Raw genomic sequence first — 13370 nt, 5'->3', positions numbered from 1 at the left:
AAGAGCAAAGAAAAGAACAGGGGGAATAGAGAAGAAAATAAAAAGAGGGACCCAGGGAGTGAGCCAGTGAAGGGAAGCCGCCGACGCACATTCATGCCTCACTCACCAGTTATCCATTTAGCCTCTGGGTCATGGATTTTGAAATCAGCACTAAATAGATCTTCCACTGTAATCTTCTTCTTCTGAGACAAGCTGTTATCTTCAACTGTGAAACATACAAAAACAAACTGCCATTACTTCTACTTTGAAATGTACCTAAAACTACAGCAACTCTGAGTAGTGTCATATCATGTCTCATTCAGAAGTGGTCTGGTCTACAGTAAGCCTTCTGTCATTCATAAGCTCCTTTACATTGTCAGTGGTGAAAAAGAAACATCTAATAGTTCACAAACAGAAACCTCCTGGTTATTTATGCCTGGATTCAACAACTACAAGAAGACCAATGATCCAAACCACACCTTTTTGACAGAAAATGATCAAAAAAGATATAAAAAGTCACGCAAACAGACAGATATCAAAGCACTATAGAATTTTGACCCTTCTTAAGAATATTAAAGCTTTTCAACATTGAATACTCTGAAACCATTAATTTTATCAATAAAATAAAATAAAATGTAAAGTGATCTAGTTTTTAGGGCTGTTATTTTTATTTTTCTTTAGAACTGTCATGCAGAACCACACTTGCAAATGTATTTAGTCTTTTAAGGATTCAGACAGAATATTTTAGGAATTTGCAAAATGCTTAACTGCAGAGATATTTTTGAAAAATCAATGAGAAATACCCCTAAATCCTTTGGTGTTGCATGTCTGGCTGATACTGATTTTCATTTTTACTGAAAGGATTTGGTTTCATTTGCAAACACAATAGTAACATGGAAATGTGGTCAGCTTTTAAATAGAAGAACCAGACTGCCAATTGAAGATTCTGGAAGATCCTCTTTAATGAGCAGCCCCCTTCATTTCGTTCACTCTTCCTAGCTCTACTTTGTAGCACATTCAATTTTCCGAAAAAGAAAACCTTGCTGTACGCTTCCTCCCCTGTCCTTCACACAGGAAAATAAAGTATTGTTCAATAAAACAAGAGCCCCTACCAACATGCAGAGAACAATTCCATGGCAACTTCAAGACCAAAAGTGTGGTGTCATTGCAAAAAAAAAAAAACCAAAAAACATAGTACTGGAACTTGGGATATGGGTTGCCAAGTTTCTTGAACAAGCAATTAAATAAATCACATCCAATAGGGCTCCGAGATACAGTATGTGAGGGAATTCACCAAGTCTCGCTTTCCTGGGCACAACTTCTGTTGTGCTCTTAGGCTCTGCTGGAAATTTTACCATCACAGCATGCGGTGTAATGTGCTTCAACACCCCATTTCTCAAGTTTCAGCCAGTGACTGCCAACAGATTTCTGTCTGCTTATATATTGTTATTAAAAGAAAATCTGTCTCATCCAGGACGCCACCAAGAGTGAACACACATAAGTCAAATTGAGTAAAATTAAGGCACAAATTTAAAAAGTTTGCCACATTTTTTTCTGCAAAAATTGTACCTTCTTATTTCCACCAACACCTCTCCACCGCGTAACAGTTCTCATAAACATAACACAGAGGCACTTGGGCCTATAACTGAAGCTTTTATGTTGAATCGATGGATCACTGAGCTTACATAAAAATAAAAGTGCTTAGTATGGAAATGGATTTTCATTTCCTCAAAGAAATTTTTTTTTTAGAGAAAACCTGAAATCCACAATTTTCATTTTTTTTGATTAATATACTCTTTTATACTTTTTTTTCCATCAACAGTTGTGTTTGTTGTTGTTTTTGTTTGCTTGCTGATTTTTTTTGTTGTTGTTGTGACAAGTCATCATTTTCTAAAGTGATTTAAAAATGATTTTGAATGGTTTGTTCCCAACATTTTTTTTTTTCCTGAAAAAATATTTTAAAGGAAACCTTTCAATCAGCCTTAAGCACACCTGCTTGTAAAAGTAAAACATAAGGCCACATCCTGAGTATTTCCACAGCAATATCATTCCTCACTACAGCATCCTCATGCCTGGGGTCTGTTGGTATCACGCAGCCTTTGGTACCTTTGGTTAGAACTAAACCTGTTACACTGACTGAATGCCCTGGTGATTAGAGGCAGTGGAAACAGACTCTTAGAAGCCATTTGTTAAGGGGAAAAAATTCTTCTGTACTACACTAAATTGAAGCTCCTGAGTTACCAGAGACTAATGAAAATTAACTCAGAACAATGTTTTGTTCCACCAGAAGGTGTTTCAACATTTTTTTTTTTTTTACTAAATTAAAAGTTCTTCAATTTTCATTTTTTTTTGTTTTGTTTTGTTTTTAAATCTAATTGATTTCAATCACACTGTTTAGTTTGGCTTTCAAAGTGCCAAGACATATTAATACAAGTCTTCTGCCAAATCCTTCTATGTGACAGCACTATGCCAAGTTCTTCTGCATAATTTTATTTACTAACCTGGAAAATATAGGTCAGAAGAGTTCCAGGAAACTGTTCCAATTAGTTCCACGGAGCAAGGTCCTAGCACTGGGAGCCCCAGCGAGATCTGACAGAGTGGGATATTGGGGTGTAGCTGGTTCAGGTGCTGCTTTCCAAAAGCCACCTCAAAGAATGGAGACACACTGTTCCCCATCATGAAGACGTACGGAAAGGCACAGGAAAGCCTCTGTGCTGGAGCTTTGGGAAGGGGCAGGGCAGGAAACCCTTCTCATTCCCTCTGTCTGAAGAGGATGCAGATGGCCAGTCCAGGGGCTGTGTGACCTCTGCACCTTCACAGCCCTTCAAACTCCTCAATAAGGGACAGAAGGCAAAGGGAGAAGGAGTAAATGAAACATGCACACACATCTGCTTCCGTAAGACATGTGTCTTGATAAGATTCCCTTACAGTCTCCAGCACCATATTATAATATTAGCTGCAATAGGTCCTGTACTTTACTGTGGACAATGTTAATCTCAGTCATAGAGCTGGGGAGAAAATTAATTAATTAATAAACTATCAGTCAATGACATTCTGGTGAAAAAAAATATATATATATTTATTGACCTCTCATCTAACACAGAGTCAAGTCAGAACATTCATTAAGAATGCCTGCTCCACTCCTCTGGCTCCAATATAGACAGGTCAACCTCCTTGCCTGTTTTGTCAGGAAGTCTCAAATACCTTTGGATGACCGCCTTTCTTTCCAATATCCCTGATACTCAGCTACAGGTCAGTGTCAGATGCTTTTCTCACACATTTCCTGGGCTACTGTGTGCTGCTAAGTCACGGATTTTTTTTAATTTAATTTTATTTCTATTTATTTTTATTTTTTAAATGTCCACCGCTTGGCAGGCCTGACCCAGCATACCAGAAGCTCCTATCCCACCTCAGCATGCCAGCTCAGTCCCTGGACAGACCTGAGCCCTCTTCCACCACAGCAGAGCTCCCCGTCCCCAAAAGGCAAGTGGCCAGGGCAAGAGAAACAGGCAACCTCTCTCCCTTTTGTAAAATCCTACTTTTTTATTGACTAATAATGCACATTCATACGTAACAGTTGTGAGCAAACAAATTACAGTATTACACAGCTGGTCACTGGATATTTCTTTCCTCTTGTTGAGTAGCAAAAGCCCTATTAAATTCACAAGGTGATGTATTTGGCTGTCTGACAGAGTGCTGTGAATTGATGCTATACAGTGACTATCTTCAGTACCATCTCTGTCCAAAAAAAATTCTTATGAAATTTGTAAAGATTTTAACATCGGATTGAGTGTACTTTTTGTCACCTGAAGGTTATATTTGAAAGGAACAAACTTGATGTATACATCCACAAAGATTTAAATATCAGGAACAGATACGCAAAAAGTCCTTCTTAGCCTCACTTTCCAAATAGAGAGGGCCCAGAAAGCACCTTTTTCCTAAGCAAATTGGGAGGGATTTTTTTTTTTTTTTACGCAAAACTTCTGCAGAATTGGGTCCATTTTTCAGCTTTGATAAGTATATGTGTGCACATGCAAATCTACAAACATTTGCAAATATTTATAAAAATACACACACACTACTGCTAAGACAAGACCCATATAGATGCCATATGCTGTGACAAGTGAGCAACTGTCAATTAGGAAAGTCTCAGTCTCACACTTTTATCATTTAAGTGAATAGCTTCATATTTTTCAAAGGTGGGTGGAATTGCAGGACTCACACAAAAAAAACCAGACTCCTTCAGCGTAGGCAATTGTGGGCATGTGGTATACTACAGTGTAATTAAATGCAATCTTCCACCACTAGTACTTCTTTTAAGAATTATTCTCTAGAATATCAAGAGATATATAAATCATAGAAATGTTAAGTTTTATCAAAATTTTATATAATAAGACCTAAGCATTTTCTAGCAATAACACATTGCTATTGGAAGTACACTGTCTACTGAATGCAAGTGCTGTTCCGAATTTACAAGCTGATCTTACAGCAGGGTGAATGACCTGCCTCTCAGAAACCCAAACCAGCAGGGATTTCAGCATTTCTGAAGCTGAATTCAGAGTTTAAACCTTCTTTATAGCTCTGGACTCATTTGCAAATAATCTTGAAGAGATATGTAAATCCTTTTTTCCTTATCATTAAAAGCCTCAATCAGCATCTGTTCTGCTAAACAAGCCATTCCCATTCTCCATTCTACCTCTCACTCTTGCATTTGCCAAAGACTGCCCTGACTTTCATTTTACAGGAGAAATGTCATCCTGATGATGCAAGTTATGGATCCAGATAGCCACTCTTCTTTGTCTGAGCATGGGCTGCAAGTCTGCATACTACTCTATATCCCAGGCATTCCCCAAATTGCTCTCTGCAGTCATTACATGATGGTCAGCACTGGTTTTAGAGCATCTCTGTATTGCATGACTTAGTGTTGCACTGTAAAACAGTGTTGTCCTTCAAACCAGTGGAAAAATGTTAAAAGAAGAATGGTTTTCCAGCCAGAGAGAGGGACAAGATAGGTACAAATGAGAAATGCAGAAATGAAATGCAAACATATATTTGTGCTAGCATAACGGTGTCAGGCTGGACTCCAGTGTTATCATCAGAAGAAAGACAAACATGTGAAGCAGCCTCAAGCATTCTGCTCTGCCCATGCCAAACCACATCATCCCACTTGAGAGATTCAGTAAAAAGGATTTTTTTCCAGTGCCACTCTCATATTTGGCAGAAGCTCCCCACAAACATCCACAAAACTGCTTTGCCTCCTTCCTTCTCTGTCCTCTCTATCCCTTCCTTGGCTCTTGCCTCAAATATAAATCACTGTATTCTCAGTTTGATTACCAAAGGATAAATATTTCTTCTTCCAGTGAACTCTTTTATGACAAGTAAATTCACATTCTGTTTCTCCATTTGGACAGGCTCCTCCATCTCTCCCTCTCCTACCTCTCTGGGAAGTGCTATCCCCAGTCAGGATTAGCAATGTAAAATGTCATGTTTGCCAAGTCATCCTCAGTGTCTCACTTAGCACTGACTGCTGGGCAACGCATGTGAAATGAGCCTTCCATCACCCTGTGCCATTGCATGTCCTTGTAACAAGCTCCAGGGCCAGAGGCCCAAGAGAAGACTGAACTCAGCTGCTGCCAAGCCACAGCAGCAACCTAAGCTATCTGATTTTACCCTTGGCAGAGTCTCACCATGAAGCAGTCTAGATCTATAATAAAAAAGAAGCAGTACTGAGCTCAGAGTTTTTGTATTTGCATGCAGAGGATAGTTCTGAAACACCATCAAGGGAGAAAAATAAAACAAAACAAAAAAAAATTCCATTTTAGTAATTTAGAAATCTCAAAAAAAAAAAAATAAAATTTGAGCATAGAAAATGACTTTGCACTTTCCTAAGTTTTAAACACAGAAACACAGAGACACTTTCAAAAGTGCTATTTGGAGCTCTTGCTAAAAACTTACTAATAACTGGTAAGTTATTGATTTATGTGTATACATGTGTTATGCATACATACACAAACACTGAATGTCTTCATGTATGCACATACAAATAAAACAAACGCACATACACATATGAATTTTACTTAATGCTGATGCATACATTTCTCATTCCCATTTCGTACTACATAACATAGAATATCATCATAATAACACATATTTACTTGTGTTTTCCTAAGAGAAATCTATAAGGAATCAATGTTCAGCACACCTTTTCTGGCTCAGCTTTTACTCGTACAATAGCACTGTAGTATCTATAGTCATAACAGTCATTAGTGGATTTTGTGTGTCTTTACAGAGAAAGGAGAGTAAAGTTCAGGAGAAGTCCTAAATGAGGTCTATAGCAGAGCTCGGAACTGAAACCAGAGATGTTAAATCCTCATAAGATATTCTGACCAACCTTATCATGATATCCTTATTACAGGTGGTCTTGTAAAAGGAAAGACTTGTGACTCAGACTGTCTTTAGTACTGCACAGGTATGTTCATGCTCCACCCCATGTATCCACCTATATCTATTCCTGCTCTTCAATGAAAGCTATACCCTCAGTCTCATCTATGCAGTGAGAGTCATTGTCAGCTTCTTGAAGACCACAAGTATGGGCTTAGCAATTTATGCTTCAGCATTCATTTTTGAAAAGTCCATAACTACACTTCCGTAAAAGAGGAGGTAACATTTCCATGCCTTATGGATGAGGGACAATTTCATCACTGCAAATAAGTGTTGCTTAATGTGAATACAGACCACAGACCATGGCCAAAAATGTCTCAGAGATGAACTGCTATGTCCAAAGGTGTTAATCTGAACCCTATCAAAAGTAATTTAAAGAATAATTCTTAATTAAGTTTAACCTTAATTAATTTAATTACTTAATTACTCTGGCATGACCATGTACTACCTGCATTTGCATTGAAAAGTTCAGGATAGCATGAAATAAAATGAACATGGCATGACGTTAAATAACCAAAAGGACATCATACTGATTGTTTCACTTATTTTCCAGTTAACTTTGTGAAGTCCTGTATTTCTTGATTTATCACTCTCTCCAGACTATTTTACAGCAGGATTGTTGAATAGGAATTGTGTCAGGAAAGAAAAGCCCTTTAGAAAGGGCTAAATCTGCTGAACTACATGTCAGTTCACATGCTATGAGCTCCAAGAAATTTCTGCCCCATAACTCTAATCTCATTTTTCTATTTCACCACCTTGTGGTCTTCCATTTCCTATGGTTTTATTTCTCCCTTGTTGCCTCTTCCCTCTTCTTTGTGCTTCCATGTACTCATCCAAGGAGGAAACCCTTTTCTTCTCCTTTACATTCCTCTACAGGGGACCTTCTGCCTTATTCTCTGTTTTGTAGCTCCTAACCCTTTCTGACACTGAATTCTATGTCTTTTCTCTCATTCATTTGTCTTTTCATATTCAAATCACAACCTTCTCGGAGCCACAAAAGTACATTACCTCTTCTGTTTAAATAGACATGGAAATTTAGAGGGCAGCATAAATATATAATAATCAATAATCACAATAATATCACACTAAAATTCAAGCCTAGAACTACAGTAGCTACTGTAAGAGAAGTAACTTACAAAAGTTACATGTGCAGAACCTTGCTGAAGCTTTGAAACAGAATCTGGAAGAATCTCTTATTGGGAAGTGACTAATCATTTGATGTAGTTAAGTGCTATCCAGCACATACCAATCTGGAATTACTTTGTAAAGCTGGACCACTGCTGTATGACATAAAAATCAATATAGTTGAATGAGGAGGGATTTAGTTGCCTAAACATAGACATTTAATACGACTATAGATGCTCTAGGATATGTTACCCAACTGGTGGCTGCAGCTCCATGTGGGCATGGACTTCACGAAGTCCCATGACATAACTGATTGGCTTACCTGACCCATATAGATATCTCAGGTACCCTGTCCATCTAAAATGACACTTGCCATCAATGTTTAGGAAACCAAGCTTCACCCTGGTACCTTCAGCTCAGTGGTCTTGATCTTTGAATCAAAATGTAAAACTTTAAAGCAATCTGCTTAAGAATGGTCTCCATCTCAGCATCCCATCAAGCTAAAAAACAGGAAGGATGATTCTTTTGATGTTGACTTTGTAGTCAGCTTGCAATCCCTTTACCCTTGGAAGTGCAAAATTACAGAAGAAAGGCAGAATGAAAGTGACTTAGAGGTTATAAATACCTGGTGTCAGGAGTATAACAGAGGTGACAATCAAGGAGCAGATAACGAGAATAACAAGTAATGCAATCGCAATTCCTTTCCAGTTTCTTTGTGGAGGATTACTCCCCACCAGCTCCTAGAAATATCAAAGGAAAGCAAATATTCAGAAAAGGCACTGAGACAAGGAGAAAGACAGCAGAATCTAAACAGCAAGGTATTCCTACAGAACCACACCATGCGGCCGTGGTGGGGCAGGCAGGTAAGACAAGTACAGTCATGACACTCTAATACATTATGGTATTAAATTCCTCCTAAATCAGATTAAGTGATAAGTGCAGCGCACCCCTTGGATGTTCAGCAGTGTAACCCATACTTCCCACTGCCTCCTTGCGTACTGGCACTGGCTGCCCACACCAACACTCAGCTCACTTAAAGGCTAATTTCCTACCTCCCCTCATTAAGTTTGAATAAAGAGCTTTCCAGTAACTTTCAAGATACTTTTATAATAAGATACTGGAGAGGAATACAGGAAGATAAATAATTCACAGGGGCATATAAAGAGATAAAATATCAGTGAGGATATTCCCATGGTGACCTTTTTTGCCTTCCCAGAAAACATCATATCCACTCAATACACCTTGCATTCATTCCCATGTTGGTAAGTCTAAGGACATGAAGATGGATTTAATGTCTAGCATATCCATTATATTTAATCATGTCCTTAAGTCTTTACAATAAAAGTTCTATCACTACTCATTGACTAGCTTTGACTTCACTATGGTTAAACCATATGTTCTGTCTAGGATGTAGACAGCACCTCTGTTCTTGAGACGGAGATTTTTATGAAGTGCTGTGTTCACATTCACAAAATCTTAAATATTTATTGCACTTTATCCCTTTCATGTTTTTTTTTTTTCTTTTTTTTTTTTTTCTCTGGATTTCCTTTATCACTGTACACTAAATGTGAATTTATGCATGAATTGAAGCAGACACAGGAACTGTATGAATTATCCGTGCTCTCCACTTTCCTGGAAGGATGACTTCCCTCCAGAGATCAAGCCTCACAGCCAGAACAACCCTCAATGTTTCTCCTCCACATTGACCTCACTGATTTAGGAGTTTTGCTTCATTTACTAAATTATTAGGGATGGTGGTTCTAACGCAGACCTGCTGATACTTCTTTAAAGTTTTTTTTGTTGTTGTTGTTCCTTTTTTCTTAAAAACAAACAAAAAAAAATAGGAAGACATAAAGCCTTATAATAGAGCAAGTGCTTCTGTAATCCAGAGAACTTATTTAACTTGCTCTAATTTATGTTTATTTATTTATTATTTTCTGTAATGTGGCAAAATTACCTGAACAGAGGTCAGGCAAACTTCATATGTTTGATTTCAGGAGATGCAGGAAGATATTTTCCAACTTTTTCATATCAAGAATCCATTTTACAGAAAAATATAATGTTGAAACCCTCTTCTTATACATTTGGGGATCTATCCATTACAAAATCTGCAATGGAGAGCCAGGCTTGAAACATTAGACATCTGAGGTGGCACCTGTGTTCATTAATTATTCTAGTTCTGGAATGGGCTTCCTTCTAGCAAAGAGATGCAGAGGTTAGTATCCCTTCCTCTTTGTTTTCCCCATAGTTGTACTTGGCTTTGTATTTGAAATGCAAAATAATTAGAAGGAATGAATCTATAAACAAATATGAAAAGTAGGTCAGGAGCCTTGAGAAATACAATTTTTCCATCAAGCAAACAATATAAATACTTGCATTTTTATAGCATTTTCAACTTAGACACTTTTACAAATATTAATTAATGTAAGCTTAGAACACCTTTGTTAGGAAAATATTACAGTCCCCCTTTTTCAGGTGGTGCAAATCAGGCTCAGAAGAAAGTCTGTGACTATCCCAGCATCACACGCAAATCAGAAATAAAGCCAGGGAAAGAATCCAGGTCTTATTCGTAAGTGGCAGAAATATGTTTCTTTCCACAGCAGGGCACAGTGGAACCTAACGGGATGACAGGAGAAATGGGGAGAAGCAGCTGAAGAGCCACATTGCTTCTGCCCAGCCACTGCCAAACCCTGACAGTGTATGGAGGACAAATAGGCATACAAACAGGTAAGACACAGGCAGCGCTGCAGGGCTGATGGAAACACCCATATTCCTGAAAATAAACTTCCCCCCAAGCAGTCAGAAGTTTTAAAATTGACAAAAATAATTTGGGAAGTTTTCAATAAGCTTGAATTAGATCAACAATCTCAGATACGGTTCAAAAATAAAACCTTGCATTCTGTGAGATTTCCCATGCTATCACACGTGCTTAAGCTTTCAGTACATCAATATTTCCATTGAATCTGCTATCGTATCATAACCCCATTAATTCTTTAGTCATCCAATCAATACTGGAACAAACTCGCAATAAGAAAGACTGAAGATTTCTAATACGTCAAGAGGAGGAAAAGTATTCATAAACAATACTTTGGGTTTTAATGCACTGCAAGGAAGCAGAAAGGAAAGTTTCATTTTGCTTTCAAAATTCTGTCAGAAAGTTTTCCTTGATAAAAAGCAAGGAGGGATAAATGGCATTTCAAAGAAAGGTAAACATCTTTATTCAGCACAGGCTCGGACAGCAGCTTTTTTGTTCTCAGTCATTTGAAGTCTCTTTTGATGGAATCACTTGCAGGAAATCCGCACGCACACCGTATCATATACAGTAGCACCCATGGCTTAGCTCTTTCTTACCTGTATTTCTGTTAATTCCGGAGGGATGCTGCTGCACCACTATGACCAGCCTTCATCTCCAGGAGATTACAGCCTCTCCACTGATCCCTGATAACCTTGACAGCAAGCTCCCACCCCTTAAAAAGAAATTCCTCCATACAGATATCAGCTGCCTGTTCACATTGCTCAGGAAAGCCTCAGTGCTGACTCCAGAAGTCATGAAGGTGTTTAATTAAGCCCTTGGCAGATACAGATTCAAGTACATAAATAACACTCTTGAAGTGACACTTCAAAAGGTTTGTTTCCAGTGTGCAGCACAAAGGCATAATTTGCTCATTCCTGAAAGATCCTAGTGTGCAGATGTAAATACAGAGATCTGAACCCAACAGCAGGTACCCCTTGTGAACCATAGCTGTTAATCCTAAAGATACCTTTAATGCCTTTAATACCAAAATCCGAGCATATTTCACAAGTGAAAATAAACCAAGCGTGCACAATTTCTGCTCTGATGAAATGATTCTGAAATGATTCAGTGTAAAAAAGAACATTAAAATGAAGTCAGTTGTTTGTGGGAGTCACCTGCCCTCTGCGTCTTGTGAAGAGCTAGCACAAAGCCTGCACGATGTCTGCAAGCGAGCTAAAGCCCTTTAGCCTCTTTTTTCTCCTTTTTCCCTTTGCAGTTTCTTTCTTTTTTTTTTTTTTTCCCACCCCCCTTCTCTTTCTTACATAAAACCCTAATTGTTTCTGGATTAGGAAAGTAAAACAGATGTCACCACAGGTTTTAAAACAAGCACCCTTCATTGATGCTGCATATTACAAACTGTAAATGTTATCGCTTTCATCTTCATTTATGATTGAAAAATAACACTACCCACCTGTGAAGTTGACTTTGAAGCCATAAATCCAGACATCTATGGTATTTTAAGACTCTAAAATATGGATCTGTGGTGACATATTTTCCTGCCTGTGAAAGAATCTCTGCACTGACATGTTATGGATGAAAGCTGGATGTGCTCCAATCCAAGATGTTGTCAACAACATTATTTCTGGCATATTTATTTGAAACCTGCCAAAAAGTCTGTCTGCATGGGGGCCATATAACAATAATATAACAGTTTTTTGAAACAAAAACTCAGTCAAAACTGGTTTTTTTTTGTTTGTTATTTATTTTTATTTATTTATTTTTTAATGCTATGTCAACATAGTTAAATGGAAGAAAAACAATACAGATATCAGTCGTCAGTCATTGGTATTATTTAATAAAAGCTATATATCCTAGACCAATATTTCTGAAGTACCAACAATAGACAGGTCATGGTTGGCCTCTTAGTCCTTTTCAACACAGAGATGCCACTTCTACATTTCAAGAAAGGGGACTGAGTGTATATCCTATCTGGTATTATACTCTTACAGACTATACAGGATACATAAAACGATCTACATCTGCTGGAAATCTCCCAGCGGCATTGCTAGTCACGCAGATAGGAAAATGAGCTCTTCTCTCAGTTATGCCAGTGTAAATCAGAAAGAAGAATAAATAAATAAAATATGAATGGTATGAAACAAAAACAGGTGCAAGATATTTGATTGGCTTCAGAAATGGGGTTTACAGCAGTGCCATTGTATGGTTTCTATATCTGCCATTTTTGCAAGCTCTGCTTCTTGAATTTTTGATTTTCTTCTAAATTTGAGCTAAATAACCTGGGTATGACCTGAAGTGCTACACTGAGACCCACTAAACAAAAAAATCTTCCAGCAAGCCTGTCAACACATAGTTAAGCGAGGAATATGTATTCTACTTCAGCTTGTGCTACCTTATTCTGAATTAAAACTTGTGCCTGATGACATAGCATGATGAGTGCAATGTCTCCAGCTAGTCAGCTCACCAATTTCCAGCCATGGCCCTGAATAAACACATTGCTCAGCAGTTAAGGTACAGGACCACTGGTGTCCCTGGCAATAACTCCGTAACCTTCAGCAGAAAAATAATTAGTTCTTTATAATATAAAATTGCTGCAGATTATAACTGCTAAATAGTATTAAAAATGAGATGAGTAGTCAGTACCCCATACTGATTGATTATTAACCTTGTGATGCATAAAGGAAATACTAATTGCAATTATAACAGCAGCAAGCTCAGTGTAGAAGTGTTTACAACAGGAGGTTTGCTGAGACCACTGGTTATTATCGATGGTCGATACTGCCCTATGTCTCCTCACACCCCTCCACCTGTCTGTATCCTCTGCTGCTCTCCTGCCTTAAATTTAGCAGGGAAGCTCTTTGTGGGCAGGACTCATTGTTGATACCCTGCCTGGCAAAGCACAGACCTCAATCACTAAAGAATTTAGGCAGTATCACAACACAGGTAAACAATAATAAGCAAGTAACTGCATCTTTCTCATCTCTGAATTCAAACTGAGTTACCTCTACTGGAGCTTTTGTTTTCTTTTCAATCCTTTTCCACCCCAATTTCCTTCTCTGCTCCTGCTGCCAAC

The 13370-nt window shown here is 38.0% G+C and overlaps 1 protein-coding gene across 5 annotated transcripts in view; it reads right to left on the bottom strand.

The window, feature by feature from the left end:
• The window catches only part of DPP6 (dipeptidyl peptidase like 6), a 553890-nt gene that overhangs the window by 163389 nt on the left and 377131 nt on the right, over positions 1-13370 (bottom strand). For all 5 annotated transcript variants that reach the window (XM_048062457.2, XM_048062459.2, XM_048062455.2 and 2 more), the window contains exons 2-3: positions 8171-8285; positions 107-205 (exon numbers count right to left, since the gene is read on the bottom strand). In XM_048062457.2, coding sequence (XP_047918414.1) covers positions 107-205; positions 8171-8285 — 214 coding nt within the window. The remainder of the gene's footprint in view (positions 1-106; positions 206-8170; positions 8286-13370) is intronic.

The sequence above is a fragment of the Anser cygnoides genome, chromosome 2 (assembly GCF_040182565.1).
Source record: "Anser cygnoides isolate HZ-2024a breed goose chromosome 2, Taihu_goose_T2T_genome, whole genome shotgun sequence".
Taxonomy (NCBI): Eukaryota; Metazoa; Chordata; class Aves; order Anseriformes; family Anatidae; genus Anser; species Anser cygnoides.
The sequence above is the reverse complement of the archived record's forward strand: the minus strand, read 5'-3'. Positions and strand labels throughout refer to the sequence as shown.